Genomic DNA, 20,000 nt, shown 5'->3' on the forward strand with positions numbered 1-20,000 from the left:
CAGAAGGACAGAGCGGATGCCATTCCACTTTGGAAACGCTCCAGACCTTTTTAAGTCAAGTTACAACAGACTGCTTCAGACAATTTCTAAGGGAAATAGTGACGTAGGGAGATACATTAGTGGCCGCCCCCCTCCACGTTTGGCCTTGAATCAAAGATTTGAATCAAGCAGTGGTAATACCCTGATTCCGCCCCGCTCAGCAAATTCAAGTATGTGCTTCCGCAAGGAGGTGGCCTGTTTGCATATCAAGATGTACTACTTCAAAATAGATAACACTGAGAATCAGGGTTTTGATAGCTAATATGAGCAGTCAAGATGAAACGTAAAGAAATTATGCATTTGATGCGTGATGTTAATCCAGGACAATGTGGAGGTGGCTTGGGCTAAAGCAGCCAACTGTGACACTGACTTGTTGCTCTTTGCCCCTTACTCACCTGTTCTAGCACCGTTTGTCTTTTGTCTTTCGCCTGTTTCCTAAATTCACATTCCACCTGCGTTTTCACCTCCTGTTTCTTAGATTCAAATAAAACCTTCGTGGTCACCTCCTATTCCCTAAATTCAAATCTCACCCGCGTGATCACCTGTTTCCTAAATTCAAATCCCACCTGCATAATCACTTGTTTCCTAGATTCAAATCCTACCTGCGTAATCACCAGTTTCCTAAATTCAAATCCCTCCTGCGTGATCACTTGTTTCCTAAATTCAAATCCTATCCACGCGATCACCTCCTATTTCCTAAATTCAAATCCCACCCGCGTGATCACCTGTTTCCTAAATTCAAATCCCACCTACATAATCGCTTGTTTCCTAGATTCAAATCCTACCTGCGTGATCAGCTGTTTCCGAAATTCGAATCCCACCTGCGTGATCACTTGTTTCCTAAATTCAAATCCCACCTGCGCGATCACCATTTTTGAAGTAATGATCGAATCTCCTATCCTGTGGAAGACCCATAATGAAACTTCCTCCCGCGACAGGATAGCAGTTCTTGAACATTAGTGGACCAAGGGTATTGAAATTAGGGGGTCCTTATGTTGGAAATAATGAAAGACCGTCTTTCTCGTTTGAGCTTTCAAGTGAGGCTGAGAGGTTTTTTTAGTGATTTTATGCCTTTTATCTCATTTCATTAATATGGAATTCCCGCTGGCTTTCGGCCTTTTGTATAAGTTTACCTTTTTTATTACTCCTTGATTTTAATTATTTCATTACTTCCTGCCCCCGCATAAATGAGCTGACGATCAATTTCATTTGAATTGTGAAACCGCCTGTGGCTTTTTAATTAAAAGAAACTAACTTTTTTATTTTGCCGGTAAATGGAATGTCGTTTTTCCAGTGAGACAAGTACAAGAGTAGTCTCTCTCTCTCTCTCTCTCTCTCTCTCTCTCTCTCTCTCTCTCTCTCTCTCTCTCTCTCTCTCTCTCTCTCGTGGTTTGTTCCACAATCTTCTGTTGTCGCCGGGTGTTATTCAGTTGTTTCTTTAGTGCTACCGTGCATAAAAGACGCTGTCTCTGGCAATTGTTAGGTTTGAGGTGACGTTGAGAGCTTTCTCTAAGCAAAGCTCAACTGAGGCAAAAAGAAGAAGGATGATACACTCTTTGTTTGTTTGTTCGGATGTTCAAGAAAATGGCGTTCGGGTCAGTTTCCTGAACGCTTAGAAAACAGTTCCAGGACTTCTGGATACATTTCCATGACGTGGCTGTTCCAGAGTCTACCGGAAGAGGGGGCGGCTTTTGAAACTTCAGCGTACCAGTTTACGCGTTCGTTCACAACTATGCCGTTCAATTAACGGGCCCAAAATGGGGGTCGGGTGGGGTGGGGAGGAGTAGCTCCTCCAGCTACCTTACGAGGGAGAAAGGTTGCTCTCTCTGCTGCCTTATGAGGGGAAGGAAGTTGTTGCGGGGGTGGGGGGAGGTTGGTCTTTCAACTCGAGAAATAAACTCATTATGCCTTTCCGTCACATTGCGTACGCTGTAGGGGATCTCCGCGATCTCGGCAGGTATTAATGATTACCCAGAGGTTTAATTGGGCGTGGAGATGTAATCATGTGATGTGACCCGGCTTTTGTTCACTCAGGAAGATCATTCATCCTCTGTCAATCAGTGCAGCAAATGTCAGTCAGTGAAGTCTGCGAGATCTAAACTTCACCGTTTTATGTATTGTTTTCATTAATTTTTTTTTTTATTAATGTTCGAGTTATCCGTTACCCTTAAAATAAGGAAATTTTATTTCCCCTCAGCTTGACTGTAAGATGCTAAAAAGCAGTAGATTGGCAGACGGTAAAATGAACAAAAATCTTGTGCTTCATTAAGTATGTTGGTTATTTGAATAGGACGTTTTCAATTATTGGTGATGGTGAAAAGTAAAGTAAATAACGAAAACTCATAGGCAGTCTCAAGGAAAATAACAGGTATCTTGATTGTACGGAACAGTTTCTCTCTCTCTCTCTCTCTCTCTCTCTCTCTCTCTCTCTCTCTCTCTCTCTCTCTCTCTCTTCTTTCCATGTGTGTTTGCAAGTGTCCTTTGCTCCGCAATCTTCTGTTTATCCCCGAGTGCCATCCAGTTGTTTACTGAATGCTTGGCTCATAAATGAGGCCCGTGTCTTGGCAATTGTGACATTTGAGAAGGAGGCTTAGAGCATTGAGCGACGTCAAGAGCTGTGCCCAAGCAACTACGGAGGAGAAGGAGGAGGAGGAGAGAAAGGGTGAATTTTGAATATCCATTTCCAGGACCTCGCTGTTCCAGAGTCTACCAGGAGCTTCCTCAAGTTTTCCAGGAGAGGCCGTTTGAAATTTCCATTTGCCAGTTTACGCGTTCGTTCACAACCGTGCCGTTCAATTAACGGCACCCAAATGAGAAGGGGGATAGAGGGAGGTGCTCTTTCACCTGCCGTATGAGTGGGAGGTGGGAGGAAGGGGAGGGGAAGGGGGAGACTCAGGAGATGGGGATGCTCTTGCAGCCCGAGAAATGAACTCATTATGCCTTTCCGTCACATTGCGTGCGTTCAAAGGGAGCGCAGACGAATTCGCCAGGTATTAATGATTACCCCGAGGTTTAATTGGGCGTGGGAATGTTATCATGTGATGCGTCCTGGCGCTTATTCAGTCTTCGAAAGGGAAAAGGAATCGTTCGTCTTTAATTAATTTCTTTGGAACTATGGCATCCTCGATAACCGTGGCGCCAGTATACTATTTAAAATCAGTCACTCACTCAACTCTCAGCGAGCTGAAATGAAGTGCTCCTATTTTTACAGTAATTTTAATTGACACTGATTATCTCCTTGACCTATCGCGTAACCTAAATTATATCTGCTTCCGTTTTCTATAAATTTTATTTTGACAATTTGCTGTACCTCTGTTGTAAGATGCTGAAACGATAGATTGGCAGAAAAGGAGGAAGTTCGTCTTCTTAATCTGATATATTAATTGTCCAGCCCTGAATATCTTTAAGTCATAGACGATTCACAAAGAAATAATCAAGACTCTAATGTGAATTGATAATAAGCGGTTTCTAGCGAAGAAATCAGCGCGTATAATTGATAACAACTTTTATCATACTTTGATAAGAAAAACTTACAACGGCTTTCCTTTGGCAAGAAATAACGTAATCGTACTTCGGGTCAAAACATTAAACAAAAATAAATAACCACTATGAAAAAACTTTCTTTTCATCGCTCTGGAAGAGTTACTTATATCGAGGAGAGGACGACAAAACAGATGTTATCATCATCTACCTCGTCATCTCCTTTTCAGTCTCAGGGTCCCGGGTTATACAGCCATCTTAGTTTTGGAGTTTGGCGAGGTAAAAGTTTAATATTAAAAATGTTTTTGAGAGTTTCCTGATTCTGTAAAGGTTTGAGGGAAGTCAATAAAAACCTCGCCATTACAACGATTAGACGGGGCTGCAGTTCCAGTAAGGAGGGGGCTTCCCCCCCCCACCCCCCGGGCTGCTGGAAGGAAGGATATGAGCGTGTACCTTGGAGGAAATATAAAACTTTGTAGTTGTCCTTCTGCAACGCGGACCTGTTTGTTTCTCCGTACGCATATTCGCCTCAGATATTAATATACCTGGGAGTTTTTGTAAGAAGACTGTAATTACCGTCTCCTTAGCTGGTTTTCCATAATTTGTCTCCTCTCCTTGATTTGTAGGCGAACAAGAATATTTTCAATTGACTTGAAGAGTTATCCATACGTATGTCGCATTGTTTGCTTCCGCTATGTGTCAAAGGTTTCCAGGCAAAGCCGTTGCCATCTTTAGGTTTTTCTTCATATCCACAAATCTGATGTTTCTCCTTGGAAACTCTACCGTAACGATTTCACTGTTGTGTCGCTAATCTCTCAACCTCGGCTTCCAGTTACTATTATTATTACTACTGCCACGTTTAACCTTGATTTGCTTTTTAGGTAGAGTATCTGTGCCTTTTTCCGTCGCAGATGGTTCATCATAAGTGTCACATACAATTCCCGGTACCCTACGGCTGGTGTTGACCACAACTAATACTCTCACATCTCGGATTGTAGCCATAGTCTCGCTATCTTGGCCACCACAGTCTTTTCGCTTTATGCGCTTCGTTTTTTTAGTTTTCTGTAAAAGAAAACTATTGTGCTATCTTTGTCTGTCCGTTCGCACTTTATTCTGTCCGCACTTTTTCTGTCCGCCCTCAGATTTTAAAAACTACTGAGGCTAGAAGGCTGTAAATTGGTATGTTAATCATCCACCCTCCAATCATCAAACATAGCAAATTGCAGCCCTCTATCCGCAGTAGTTTTTTTTTTTTATTTCATTTAAGGTTAACCATAGTCGTGCGTCTGGCAACTATATAGGACAGGCCACCACCGGGCAGTGGTTAAAGTTTCATGGGCTGCGGCTCATACAGCATTATACCGAGACCACCGAAAGATAGATCTATTTTCGGTGGCCTTGATTATGCGCTGTACAGAAAACTCGGAGCAATTTTTACTTTTTTTTCTGCTCCATTCTTTCCTTTTATAACAAAAATGTAAGTACCTTCTGTGGTAACTCGATGTCTAGTTCATAGACCTATGGCCTGTAACGTGATTGTATCTCATTAGGGATAATTATAAAATCTTGCCTCTAGCTTTTAATTCCTTCTATGCACTCTACTAGTGGGCCCAGCTGGACAAAGTTTTTGACAGTACTGAAGTAATTTTGCAATTGCAGCGCAGTTCTAATTCATCAAGTACTTTACGTCGATCTGCTTTTCGTGATAGTTAGACGCGCGTTTAAGTCTCCGTAGTAGATCTATGTTGGGCATAAGAAAAATTAGATATACGGATTTGCATTTACGATGTGCATGCGAAGATACTCGGTTTTACCTTTGCGACCGCCTGCAAAAATTATTGTTAATATTATTCAGAAGATGAAACCTATTCATATGGAACAAGCCCACAGGGGCCCTTGACTTAAAGTTCAAGCTTCCAAAATATATGGTGTTCATTTGAAAGAAGTAACAGAAAGTGATAGTAAAGACAGGAAGAAGAGATCAGTTACTAGAAAAGAAATTATAAATTAACAAATTAATAAATAGATAGACAGAAATGTAAGTAAATTGTAAAATACAAGGAGAATTGTTTTGGGAAGTAATGCACTGCATCTTCGCTTCAACTTTTGAGGAGGTTCATATTGCACAACATCCTCAAGGAGTCTGTTCCATAGTCCTACGGTGTGAGGAATAAAAATGCGCGAACAAAGCTTTGTTCTTAAAGCATGATATCTGAAAAAACATATGGCAGGGTTAAAGCTGAAGCCAGTGGTGAAGTAACAGCCCGCGAACTAAAAGTGTAGAAACGGAAGATACAAGGAAGCAAAATTAAAAGTAAAGTTTCACGAAAGCCGATAGAAAATATGGAAGGAAGGTTTAAGTGAAGTATTAACTCGAAACCCGTTGAATAATAGTTGCTAATATTTAATCATTTTCTTTCTAATTTCTAGTTTTTAGTTTTCTGAAAAGAAAACTATTGTGCCGGCTTTGTCTGCCCGTCCACACTTTTTCTGTCCGCCCTCAGGTCTTAAAAACTACTGAGGCTAGAGGGCTGCAAATTGGTACGTTGATCACCCACCCTCGAATCATCAAACATAGCAAATTGCAGCCCTCTAACCTCAGTAAGTGTTTTTTATTTAAGGTTAAAATTAGCCATAATCGTGCGTCTGGCAACGATATAGCAGGCCACCACCAGGCCGTGGTTAAGTTTCATGGGCCGCGGCTCATACAGCATTATACCAAGACCACCGAAAGATAGATCTATTTTCGGTGGCCTCGATTATACGCTGTACAGAAAACTCGATTGCGCCGAAGAACTTCGTGTCTGGAATCCCTGTAGAAGAAAATGAGACATAAAACGAACCATATCCTGTTAACAGAGGTGCATTATTATTATTATTATTATTATTATTATTATTATTATTATTATTATTATTATTATTATTATTATTATTATAGAAACAAATCCACAGTTATATATGTGTACAAATATATTTAGAAATCAAGCTATTGAGATCTGTTTAGCTTTATTTCTAAATATATATATGTACACATATATAACTGTACACTTGCTTCTCCATTTAAGGCTTATGCTACTGTGAGTATTTTTTAATTATTATTATTATTATTATTATTATTATTATTATTATTATTATTATTATTATTATTATTATTATTATTATTGAAAATAAAGGCTGCATCACAAAAAATTATTGTATACTTTACATTGTCTGTTATTCACAGAGGGTATGGACACTTGTATTTTCTTCTTCTGTGAGCACAGAGGTACTGTGTCGCAAATAGATCTTTACTTAAGGCGTTAACGTTCCTTCATTATGCAGAAGGACATGACCACAATGTTACAAGCCTTCCAAGTTACCCATTTGGATTTAACAGTGCGAAGACCATTGCTGTCTGTTGTTTATATGTCAACAAACTCCAGTGCCACCGGTAGGGTAATTGTAAACAAAGTCTGACACCGCTAAGAGGAAACCACTCAGTGTCAGGTTATAGTCGCCTCCACAGAAATACCAGAGCAAGGACGAGTCTCGTGCAAATGCCTTCACCAACAGGAGAGGTTTACATTAGTGTCCTCGAGAGGGAAGAGATCGTTCAAACGTCAGTTCTCTTACAAAGAAGAAGAAGAAGAAGGAGAAGGAGAAGGGGCATTTACTAAATAAATATCAGTAGTAAGAGCGTTTTCAGATGGCCCCATCAAAGATCGAAACAATGGGAGAACATCATATTGAAGAGACTCCTTCAGAGTCGAGCCCCCTTTTTCATTGTGTCAACGGTTAGGCGCAACCATCAACAAAACGAACCACCCGTACCCACCACCTCCTCTCCCCGTCCCCCTATGCCTCTTTAACCCCTTCCCCCGGCCACCAAAAGGAGAAATCGTTTCACTGGATCTCCAGGATTCTCAGGGCGATGAACGTGAACAATCCCTCTTTGACCGGACGAACAAGAAGAGTTCCTCAGGTAACAATGGAACGGGATGACTCGAGACAATGAGTCGCATCTACGGTAATGCACGTTATTGAATTCGGTGGGGGGCGGGGGAGGTGGAAAAAATCAAATTATTCATCCATAAGGAAGGACTGAAGAGCTCAGTGGTATACTTGCTTGGTTAGTTAGTATGTTTTAAACGTATGTACATACTGTATTGACATACTGGCCTGTGTAAAGAAAGGGTTATCAAAAGTATTTGGAGTTCGTCCTCACTTGACGTTCAACTTCTGTAGTTTTGAAATTGAAATATTGCTTCTTTTTCCTCTTCAAGACATTTTTTTTTCCAAATACTTAAAGAAAGCAAGCACTAAGGAATAAAATAATCGTGGAATATGTTGTCTGAATTCTGTTTCTATCATAAGAACGGTCAGTAGTCGAGTGTTGCAATTTCAGCTTCTCTTCATATTCGGTTTCTTTTAACATTATAAAATCATTATTTACTAAGGCCATTTATTGTAGCATATTAGTTAGTGTTAATTAAGGAATTTCAAGACCTAATTGTTGATGTCTTAAGAAAGTCTTATGACGTTTATCTTATCGTCATTATTCTCTCATTAATGACATGCAAGATGTTTCGGCTTCTGTCATGCAGTGATGTACTTGATATCTCATGGGTTTAGACGGCAGCCATGACAGCTACTGAATATTTTATGTTAAAAACTTATTTCCAAACGTCGTTCTCAGAAACAAATATTGGTACCAAGTCAGCAAGCTCCCGAGGAACGAGGTAACACCATCGGATTTTGGCTTTACGTGAGTCATCTGTAGCTCTGGGTAAAATTATCTGTCGTCCTGTTTGTGCTTTCTAACAATCCGATTGTAATTCTTTCATGCAGGGAAAAGATGCCTCCCTTGATTGTGTTAGGAGCTTGCTAACAATCCGATTGTAATGTCTTTTATACAGGGAAAAGAAGCTGCCCCTTATTTGTGTTAGAAGCTTGCTAACAATCCAATTGTAATGTATTGTATACAGGGAAGAGAAGCCTCATCGATTGTAATGTATTTTATACAAGGAAGGAAAGCCTCCCCTTGATTGTGTTAGAAGCTTGCTAACAATCCGATTGTAATGTCTTATATACAGGGAAGAGATGCCTCCCCCTGATTGTGTTAGGAGCTTGCTAAAAGTCTGATTGTAATGTCTTTTTTACAGGGAAGAGATTCATCCCTTAATTGTGTCAGGAGCTTGCTATCAATCCAACTGTAATGTCTTATACAGGGAAGAGATGCCTCCCTTGATTGTGTTACAAGCTTGCTAACAATCCGATTGTAATGATTTTTTTTGTAAAATGAAGGAGGGTTTGTCTTGAGTGCACTACTAACAGCTTTCTTGAAAACTGATTGTAATGTCTTTTATAATTGTAATTGAAATACTCGTCTTGATTATGCCAAAAGCTTTCTTACATTCAGTTTTATTATTTGTTTTAAAGCTCTTTTTGCGATGGTCGCTGTAATTAGCTAATTGATGTGCTGGATTGTGTACAATCCTAGAGGAATTTTCAAATTTATATCAGAAACTAATATTATGGAACGTGCAATATTATCTTGAAAGTGCTTGTATTTGTAAAATGTCTTCTTTTGATACTTACTACTTTTAACATGGAACCAATAACTAACCGGTGTATTGTGTACATATTTAAATTTATCTTAAACTTGAATAATTTCAAATTATTTTACACCAAGTCATCAAGAATTAAATTATTTCGACGTTAGAATCCTGGCAGTTGAAAAGTCAGGTGCCCCATAATTAGTCGATCAGTCTGGACCACAATTAAAATACTGAGCAAGAATGGTCCTCAAAGCAAACGCCCGTAGGTCTAGTATTCTAGTATTGATGGGAAACGAAAAATGTGAAATGCCAAATGAAGACACGGATTAATCAGAAATTGAGTTTATGTCGTCGTCTCTGGCAAGACTGAGTCCTTAACAGGGAGACACAAAAGGAAGGATTTTTTAATTTCAATAAATAAACAACAACAGGCTAAGATTAGAGTAGGAGACATGATTAGACTGATTTTAAATAGAGTAGAGTACTCTTGAGTCCATAGCGATTGTAACTGATGTCATAAGCTGATGTTGTGACTATATATATATATATATATATATATATATATATATATATATATATATATGTATGTATATATAGAATATATGGGTGATCCCCTTTAGGACGAAAATACCGGAAGATTATTATTAAAACACCATTTAAAACTTTATTTTCATACTATTTTGGATAAAGCAAACTGAACCTGTGAATCATTATGGCTTCAGAATGCTATCAGTCATTCAGACTAGTTAGGTTTAAGGTATAAAACCATCTAAGGGTAAAAAAATTTTCCTAAAATATTATGGTAGGCAGAATATATATAGACGGAAAACAATACTAATCAGTAATGTATCATTTATGCACATAACGGTTTAGAACTCAAAAGAGTTTGTTTACTATGCCACTTTAATATATCACCTGTCAAATGATAGCGCGAAATGATCTGAACTAGAGCAGAAGGACATCAAGGTATTTCAGGTCAAGAATTCAGGTCAAAAAGGAAACAATAAAGTGGGTAACGAAAAGAAGTCAAGGTCTGAGGTATAATCCAAAGCCCGTAATTAAACTGTAATGGAATATCAAATATCATTCTAATTAGCTTTCCATCAGAGGATATTGAGGGTGAAAATGTCTCTGCAATTTGGGATGTGAAAAGGTCTTTTAAGATTAGTTTTTAATGCTAATGTGCAGACGCCCAGGGCTGTGATGGTTTTATGAATATTTTCCAGAAGATTCGGAGATTTTTTTTTTGTATTTTACGGATATACCATAACTGGTTAATTGAATGTATGTTTTTTTTGGGGGCGATGTGCGCGTTCTTTTAGGTCAGATAGATTTATGTACTTTTTAATTTTTCACTCCTTTTATCGGTCAGATAAATTAACAAATTAATAAATAATGAGATGAAAATGTAAGTCAGTTATTGACCCTGAAATTGACAGCACTCCCTTGTGCTGTTAACACTCAGTCAGGAATTCACCTTTACTTTAGGGAACTGAACCTCAAGCCTGAATGCAAAGCAAATTAAATATCAAATTATATGTCCAGAAATAAATGATCCATGCGATTTTCCTTGTGGAGCTTACGTCACGGGTTGGATCCAGTAATAAGAATCCCAGTTTTTGTCATTGGATCTTAACTTCATGATCTGTATCCGACAACAGTGAATCCCCAGAGATTTGCCATTGGGTTTTAAGTCATGGTTTAGATCTAACAGTAACGAACCTTACTGATTTGCCTTATGGCTTGACGACATGCCTTAGACCAACAACGAAGAATTTTTGAAGCTTGTCTTGGGATCTTAACTGCTTCTGTTCAGTAGTAAGTGGATTTTGTATTTACAAGAGATGTCCTTTTATAAGTAAATTCAAGGAAATCTTAATTGTATTTCATAGTTTGGGTTAAAGGTACGAGGTTCCTGGAACAAATATTACCATGAGAGATTTTGAATCCGAGGCGAACATGAGTTAACAGGACTGGATTCCTAGGGATCGCCATAAGGTAGGGGCAATAGAAATGCCTTAATGGACGTCCAGCAGGAGTCCTACATCTCCTAATAACGATTTAAGATGTCTTACAGATGTTGCAAAATTACCTCCAAAAAAGTTTACCTCGTCATATTGATTTTTAAAAACGTAATGTATAATACAGTCCTGGTAGTCTGACATGTATTTTACATGTAATTTAACATGTGTACATAATGATTTAACACGTTTAACCTACATTTTTGTACTCTGATTTAACATATCTATCTGAGTGAATTAACACATACGCTAAATATTTATCGTGTTAATACTTATGTAATACGTGTATACTAGTCATAGTTACCACTTACTCCCATTTTACAAAGAATATGCTTCCTTAATTCCCTTTAATTTCATGGAAATGATCATCTGAAGTTGCTGATTTCCGAAATTTGTCTCTAATTGTTCTTGAGAAACTGCAAATTCCCATGTTTGGTTTCCTAACCCGCAAATGTTAGAATTAAGTTCATATCTTTTACAACATAATTAGGGCGTTTTCATTATCTCCTTCCTAAACGAAGTTTGTTTATTTATCCTTTTTCTTCTTTTTATGTTTGTGGACTTATTTTGTGTAGATTGAAAATTACTTTCGTCAGCTTCAGCACTTCTTATTTAAGTAAAGTTCATCTCTCAAAATAACCTTTTTCCTTGTCTGTGGATGTCCGTGATCCTCCATCTTATACATTAGCTGTTAAGAGTTTTCTTACTTATCTTTTCATCAAAGCTTTCTCTTCTTTACACGCTGATTCCTTGCCATTTTTTCCTTCATCATATAAACGTCTTCCTTTGGGAAAAGGTAGACAGATTTATATTTATTTTACCTGATTTATTTGTATTTTCTATAGTGGTCTTTCATCACTTGATTATTTTTGCTTTTCCCTCATAACTGCTCTCCTTTTCTGTCTCAGCTGTATATTTTATGCCCTAATATATCATACTGTACGTTCAGAGCAAATATTTTACCTAGAAAATAAGCAACCTAAGAATTTTTTTTAATAATCTGCCCTCTTTGCCTTCTTACCTGCCAATCCAGGTGATCCTGATTGCAGTCTTCGCTGGATTCCTTTCAATCGCCACTCTGCTTGGGAATCTCATGGTAATGATAAGCTTCAAGATTGACAAACAGCTGCAGACCATAAGTAACTACTTCCTTTTCTCACTAGCGGTGGCTGACATCACCATCGGGTAAGCTGTTACGTTCGCTTTGGTTCACTTGTTAGTGGAAGTGGCGTTTCTTTGTCAGTCGCTCTTGTCATAAACGACGAGAAGATATTGGTAAAATTAAATATAAAATATTCAATCTTAGAAAATAACTTCTTGGGTGCTTAGGAAAGGTGCTCACTTTTAAAGATATGCAATGACCATTATTTACATTCATAGATGTAGATATATAGTTCCATGAAAACTGGCGGTTCTTATTTGAATAAACAAGAAGCGCAGTTACGTAGATTCTAGATTCTTTTTCTGTGTGTGTGTGTGTGTGTTATTTGCTTCAGCTTCATTTGATTTTTTAATCTCTAGCTACGGGAAGTGGTAAATATTTTGATGATAATGAACAAGCACTGTAAATATTCATCTTGCATTAAGAACCTTGGAAAATCAATAGAAGATTTTAAACAATTAACCTTCTGAAGACTTCTCAGGCAGAATGGTTAGGTGCTTAAAGTATTTCAGATGTAATATGCTTCTCTGTTATTTCCTTCCAGGCTAGTATCGATGCCTCTTTTTACCTTGTACACGCTTTTGGGTTACTGGCCCCTTGGTCCTCTCGTCTGCGACACCTGGTTGGCACTTGATTACTTAGCATCGAACGCCTCCGTTCTAAACCTTCTCATCATATCCTTCGATCGGTACTTCAGGTACGTTACGTGGTCTTTACTCCTCCGTTCTGAAGCTTCTCTCCTGCTTTGATGTCCGACTGACTTTCAAGTATTGGGGGAATCTGATGGTATCATTAACCTTTAATAAGTTTATATATATTTTATATATATATATATATATATATATATATATATATATATATATATATATATATATATATATATATATATATATATACTATATGTGTGTGTGTGTTTTAGGCACCACTGTTGACTGTTTGTGGAAATGGAAAATTTTAAAATGTTGACATGTAAAGTTTTCGCAGTATATACACCTTTAAAATAATCGGTAGGGTGAAAAATGTAGAGGTAGTAGATATGGTACGAAGGTTAGGATCTGGGCATCATGAGCTGGTACAGTCGTGTGGAAATAAATGATTTTATGTTGGTGAAAAAGTGTTTAATTCAGAAGTGTTTGGCGGAAGAAAGAAGGGAGGACCTAGGAAGAGTTGGATGAATGATGTGAAAGAGGTATTGAAAGGGTAAGTCTTTGATATCCATGAAACACAAGAATACTCGGAAGAGTGGGTGAATGACGCAACATGTTTAAGGGGTTTGAGGTGATTTTGATGAGCCTTCCGTATAGCAGTTTGAATTGGCTAATGCGAAAGTTTTACAGCCGTGTTAGGAGGTGGGTTCCACCCAGTAAATATTATGACAGTGACCGTTGTGTTGTCTTTCTTGGAACCACCACCTGTTAGAGGACATGATTTGATGTTTAAAAAGAAATCTGACCAATGGCTAGGCTATTCATTTCTCAGGGAAAGGCGCTAGGCTAACAATTTCATCCCAGAAGACTAGCTGATGCCTGGGAGGATTACATTGTCTGGAGAGCCACCTCTTCTGAAACAAAAGGGCATAACACAAAAACATCCACAGTCAGTATATATGTATATATATATATATATATATATATATATATATATATATATATATATATATATACATATATAACTAGCTGACCAACCCGGCGCTGCCCGGGAAAACTCTGAGTGACAACCGATACACACACACACACATGCATACATCAATTTTTATATATATATAGTTATACATATATGTATAAGAGTATGCATAATCTGACGTAGTAGAGCATAGATATATTGTATACACACATATGTATGTACACACACACATACATATATATATATATATATATATATATATATATATATATATATATATATATATATATATATATATATATATATATATATATATACACACACACACAAATAAGAGTACGTGATTTATTTGAACCTGGGGAGAAATTTCCTCATGCCTGTCACTACAGAAAGATCCGTCTATCTGTCCGGCCAGAAAATATCTTAAAAAAACTATATATAGATTTCAGTGAAATTTCTTGGAAGATTGGGATAAGGGCCAAAGAAAAGTTTATTAGATTTTGTGATAGACCTGGGTTTGGATCCAAGATGTTCGTTTTTTATTTTTTTTTTTATTTTTTTTTCTTTGTTGGAGAAATCTTATATTTCTATTTTTTATATGATTTTTTTTTCTAGTATTAATTCATATATCGAAAGTTTTCCTGTGCTTGAAGCTGCAGATTGGACTCTTTGATATCAATTTCTCTTTGCTTTGTTTTTTATTGCCATCTTTTATTTTAATGTTATTTCCGTTTACTGTTTCCCTTATGATTTAGTATTTATAAGAATCACTCCCGGCTTGTTGGGTATTCACAGACATGCTTGCTTTTCAAGATTCTGATCAGTAAAAATATAATAGTAAATCTCCATATCTCTTTATCACATGAGCAAGCATTACATAAGGTTCTCGTCAGCGTGTCTTCGGCCCCTAGCTGCAATCCCTTTTGTTCCTTTTACTGTACCTCCTTTCATATTCTCTTTCTTCCATCTTACTCTCCACCCTCTCCTAACAATTGATTCATAGTGCAACTGCGAGGTTTTCCTCTTGTTCACCTTTCAAACTTTTACTGTCAATTTCCTTTTCAGCGCTAAATGACTTCATAGGTGCCAGTGTTTGGCCTTTGGCCTAAATTCTATATTCAGTTCAATTCAGGTCATTAATGCACGAATACACAAATGAGCTTTGAGCAGTGGAAACGAAAGAAATTTCGGGTTTAAGGTAACAACTGCCTTCAGTTTTTTCTAAGCTCGCAAATTTTAGCTCTCAGGCTAGAATTTTTGTAGTAATTTGCGTTTGACTCCGATAATGATTTAAGTGGGCTAATTAATGACACTATATCTCGTCATTCTGTATTTTCCATTGTCTTCTGTCGATTCTTTCTAATGAACGCCACGTTCTTTGGAAGCTTGAATTTCAAGTCAATGGCCCTGTGGGCTTGTTCCATATGAATAGGCTTCATCTTTTGAATGATAATAATAATAATAATAATAATAATAATAATAATAATAATAATAATAATAATATTGATCAAATGCTACTAATACAGTAATTTATGGGGTGTTTGAAATTGAAGTTGTTCGCAAGTTATCAGTGTATGGCTTCAGTGTTTTTAGTAATTTATTACAAATTAGTTGAGAAAATGGTCGTACAATGTGATACCGTGTTTTTAGCCGTTAAAATCATATTGTCTATAGGAGCTGGTAGGATTTTTATGGACGAAAAACAAGTCATTCGTTTCAAGAGACGGCAAGGAAAGGTTTATCGAACTTAGAAGATTGTTAAACACATTTCTTAGCTTTCAAGAAAATCCTTTCTTCGTGAGAGGTTGATATTTAGCTGAAAGTATTGGCTTTATTTTAACAAATAGTGAAACATGTGAGGGAAAGTTACCCTCCTTGGCCTCATGTTCTTGGTATCTCGTCAGAATTGTGCTCTCTCTCTCTCTCTCTCTCTCTCTCTCTCTCTCTCTCTCTCTCTCTCTCTCTCTCTCTCTCTCTCTGGCAACTCACAACCTGAGTAAGCTCACATTCGTCGTGTTATTGTAAATTCTCTCTCTCTCTCTCTCTCTCTCTCTCTCTCTCTCTCTCTCTCTCTCTCTCTCTCTCTCTCTCTCTGGCAACTCACAACCTGAGTAAGCTTACACTCGTCGTGTTATTGTAAACTCTCTCTCTCTCTCTCTCTCTCTCTCTCTCTCTCTCTCTCTCTCTCTCTCTCTCTCTCTCTCTCTGTTGGACGAAAATTAAATACAACAACGCTAGTAAATATTAATCGAACTGTTATTGCATTGTTTTTGGTGCGTAGGTGCATTCAAATGAATGCTGATAACCAATTCAACGGGGAACAATCAATACAGATTTGCACCGGAAAGAGAAACCGATCGGGTACTTTCAATTAGCTGTCCCGGCATTGCTTGACGTTAACGAGTTGCAAAGGTGCAACTGATGGATTTGGTTAGATGCTGTACTGCAAACTGGAAACAGTCAGCTATGGCCAACGACTCCGGAAAGAACAGTAATGATTAATTTATAGCTGTGAAGTGTTGTTGCGAAAACTGTAGCTACTGCAGCCAGAAATTGATGTATTGGTTTATATTGTACACTGAATAGTAATTTCAAAAATAAATTTGTTGGTTTAGAGTATACAGTAAATAGTAACTACAGAAATGAATTTATTGGTTTATATTATACAGTAAATAGTAACTGCAGAAGTGAATTTATTGGTTTATATTGTACAGTAGTAACTACATAAATTGATTTATTGGTTTCTATAATACGGTAAATAGTAACTACAGAAACGAATTTATTTGTTTATATTATACAGCAAAACAGTTACCACAGCTGTAGTCATTAATTACAAGACTAAATGAACGGATTGTTTTTTAACATGACTTGGCGTCACAACAACAGTAGGCATTAACTACATGAATAAATGGAGTGATTAACGTATTACTACAAACTGACGTTACAACAGCTGAGGTCATCGGAGAAAATGAAAGGATCGTGTACTCTGGTCATCAACTCGGGAATATGGCTTTATTACTATAAGCTGTCGTCTTAGTAATTCTTATCCTCGACTCCTACAACATTACATCACTTTTTAGAATAATTGATTTTTGATAAGGAGGAAAAATGTTTCATAATAATATACGAAACATACTTTATCGCAAAGGCCGTTGAGATGAGGTGCCCATCCCAGCGGCCTCTGCGATAAAGGTCAAGATAGCAAGGACTAGACATGTCTCATGAAAATTGGAAATATTAATATCATGGAACACAGAAGCATGAGAAGAACTCCGAAGAATACTGAAGAGTAGATTGTTTTCACCCTCATAGAAAAGTATGGCTTTAATTCAAATGTTTGTCAGTCTGTGAAGTGAGTCATGATTTTTTAAATAGTTCTAAATATCAAGGAACACAGACGCATGAAAAGAGCCCCGAAGAATACTGAGGATTTGATTTTTTCCCTTTATTAAAAAGTATGACTTCAGTTCAATTACTAGTCAGTCTGTGAATTGAGTCATGATTTTTCCAAAAGTTTCTTTGGCCATGAGATTAATTGGACGGTGTCATTTTTGTATGAAGGACGTTGAAGATCTTGCCCAGCCACAGATAGAACATTGGGTTGATTGAATGTTTTCGTAAATGATAACCAAACATCTGTTTGTTTGTTTGTTTGTTATCAGATGTAGCGATCAGCGATTTATATAAAAATCATATTCGATGTAAGTGCATTATTCTTTCATCCTCTTCCGTTTATTTAATGGTATTTTATTTAATTAGAAGAGAAAACGTCAGTTTTTTTAAAATATAACTTTCGAGTAAAACTCTCTCGGGGAGACGCAGAAAGAACCTGACGGAGTTAGATACAAGTAAGATTTGAGATTTATTTAAAATACGTATAGATAATAGTTATGTTTAGATAAGTAGATTAAAACAAGTAATATTTCTTTTGTCATGGGGGTTTATCCGAATTGTTATATACATGGATAGATATCAGTTATACAAAGGAAAGTAGATTTAAACATAATTAATATATTATTTTCTTGGGGCTTCATCCGGAAAGTTATTCCAAAACGGACAGGCAGACAAAAAGACAGACGGCCAGAAACCTCAAGTTCTTACAGAAACATCCCGTGGGGGTGGGTAGTGCGGTCAGTGCACTCACGCGGTCCACTGTAGGCATTACTAAAGGTTCTATGCAGCCTCTCTTCGGTTTACTGTACCTCCATTCATATTCCCTTTCTTCAGTCTTACTTTCCACCCTCTCCTGACAATTATTTCATAGAGCAACTGCGAGATTTTCCTCCTGTTGCGCCATTGAAAGCTTCTCATTCTCAATTTCCCCCTTCAGTGTTGAATGACCTAATAGGTCCCAGCACTTGGCCATTGGCCTAAATTTTATATTCCATCCCATTCCATACAGAAACAGATTTAGATCATATGTGGGATTAAGACTGCTAATACGTTGGAAAAGGTCCCTGATTCTTGCAGAAGGGGGCGGGGTGGAAGCGGCCGAGGGGATCAAAGAGCTTTTCTGGAAGGGCGAGTGTTCCTTGGTATAGGGACAAGATTTCACGGATGGCTGAAGACGTCACGCCAGGGAGAAACTTTTTATCGAGACATTACAAGTTTCTTGTCGTCCTCTTTAGATTCAACTTTCTGGTGTTGTTTCAGCCTTTATGAAAAATTATAAATTTAACAGGAAACTTATGGTTTTGTCTATTCAGTAAAAGGTTAAATCTTTTAAATCATCTTTTTTTTTTTTACGGTTTCAGTCGCAGTACTTCTCGATGTACATTTCCAGAGGAACCGTAACTTATTTTCGTGGTTATAATAATAAATAAAACGGTGTATTACCGGCGGCATTGTGATGCTAATAAATAGGTAAAAGAAATGACGTTCAACTTTTCTGTTGAAATTTCCCAAAAGCATCACGGTCGTACCTGACGTTAACCTTAGCCGTTGTGTCGTCGGTGCCTTCTGTTGTATCAGTCAACCATTCAATCAGTTTGCGTCTTTCATGACATAAACCACCATAGTCGTTGTGACATTAGTTAACAGCATCAGCGCAATCTGTTAAGCGTCTGTGATAAATGGCATTGATGACCATATCATGACGTTCATTAGTAGCGTTAAATCAATCAATACGAGCCCCTCATAGCGTTGATGACCGTTGTTGTTTTGCTGCCATTTCGTATCATCAACATCAATCACCACTCAGTTCGAGCCAGTCATTGTTTTTTCCTTTCCCCGCGTCCTACTTCGAAGGACGTATCGACATCGGCGGAAAGTTCCGGTGTCGGCCGGCCAATAATTTTGAATTATTTCTCCGCGTGACGTTTATGACCAATCATAACATTCCATTTCGAATTCGCCGAGACAGGCGACAGTTGGCGACGCGTTCCCGACGCGGGAGCAATTCGAAGCGCGTTGAGAATAAATATTTACTTTTTCAACTTGTGATGTCATGTGTGATTCAATAATACTTTAAGATAAAAGTCATAATATGGGGGAGGAAAGATGATTTCATTATTCTGAAGATGACCCCTATCCATAAGGGACAAGCCCACAGGGGCCATTTACGTGAAGTTCAAGCTTCCTAAGAATGTGGTGTTGATTTGAAAGAAATAACAGAAGGTAATAGGAAATACAGAAAGAAGAGATTAGTTATTAAAATAAAAAACTATACAAATTAGTGGATACGTGGTTAAAAATGTCAGTAAATTATTAAAAGGTGGTCTGAACCACTAATACCATTATATAACCTCCGTTTTGAAGAGCGTTAGATTAAGGAAAGCGAAACAACTCTCGGGTTATGAATATTTTCTTTATTAAGCTTTCTTTTATCCTTCCTTCGTTGGCTTTCGGTTCCCGTCATGGCCCATTGAAGTTTACACCGGTTTCCTAAGGTTTGATGTAAGTTTCGGTGACATTTGCTACTTAAAAAGGCAAGGGCTCAACATTCATATTTTTCCTGGCTTGCGATCGCATGACTTTGCTTTCGGATCTGGAAAACGTAATTTCAAGCGCTTCAGAATCCATGAAAGCTATTCTTGCTTAGCTTTCTTCTCAGATTCCTCATAAGTTATCAGTGCAAAGGATGTCATTTTTGTCTTTAATGACCACAGAAGTTGTGACACCAGTTTATATTATCAAATC

General features: G+C 37.6%; 1 protein-coding gene across 13 annotated transcripts in view; it reads left to right on the forward strand.

The window, feature by feature from the left end:
- mAChR-A (muscarinic Acetylcholine Receptor, A-type) overlaps window positions 1-20,000 on the forward strand; it is a 762,830-nt gene that overhangs the window by 665,048 nt on the left and 77,782 nt on the right. For all 13 annotated transcript variants that reach the window (XM_067121249.1, XM_067121255.1, XM_067121256.1 and 10 more), the window contains 2 exons: window positions 12,111-12,262; window positions 12,784-12,936. In XM_067121249.1, coding sequence (XP_066977350.1) covers window positions 12,111-12,262; window positions 12,784-12,936 — 305 coding nt within the window. The remainder of the gene's footprint in view (window positions 1-12,110; window positions 12,263-12,783; window positions 12,937-20,000) is intronic.

The sequence above is a fragment of the Macrobrachium rosenbergii genome, chromosome 19 (assembly GCF_040412425.1).
Source record: "Macrobrachium rosenbergii isolate ZJJX-2024 chromosome 19, ASM4041242v1, whole genome shotgun sequence".
Taxonomy (NCBI): Eukaryota; Metazoa; Arthropoda; class Malacostraca; order Decapoda; family Palaemonidae; genus Macrobrachium; species Macrobrachium rosenbergii.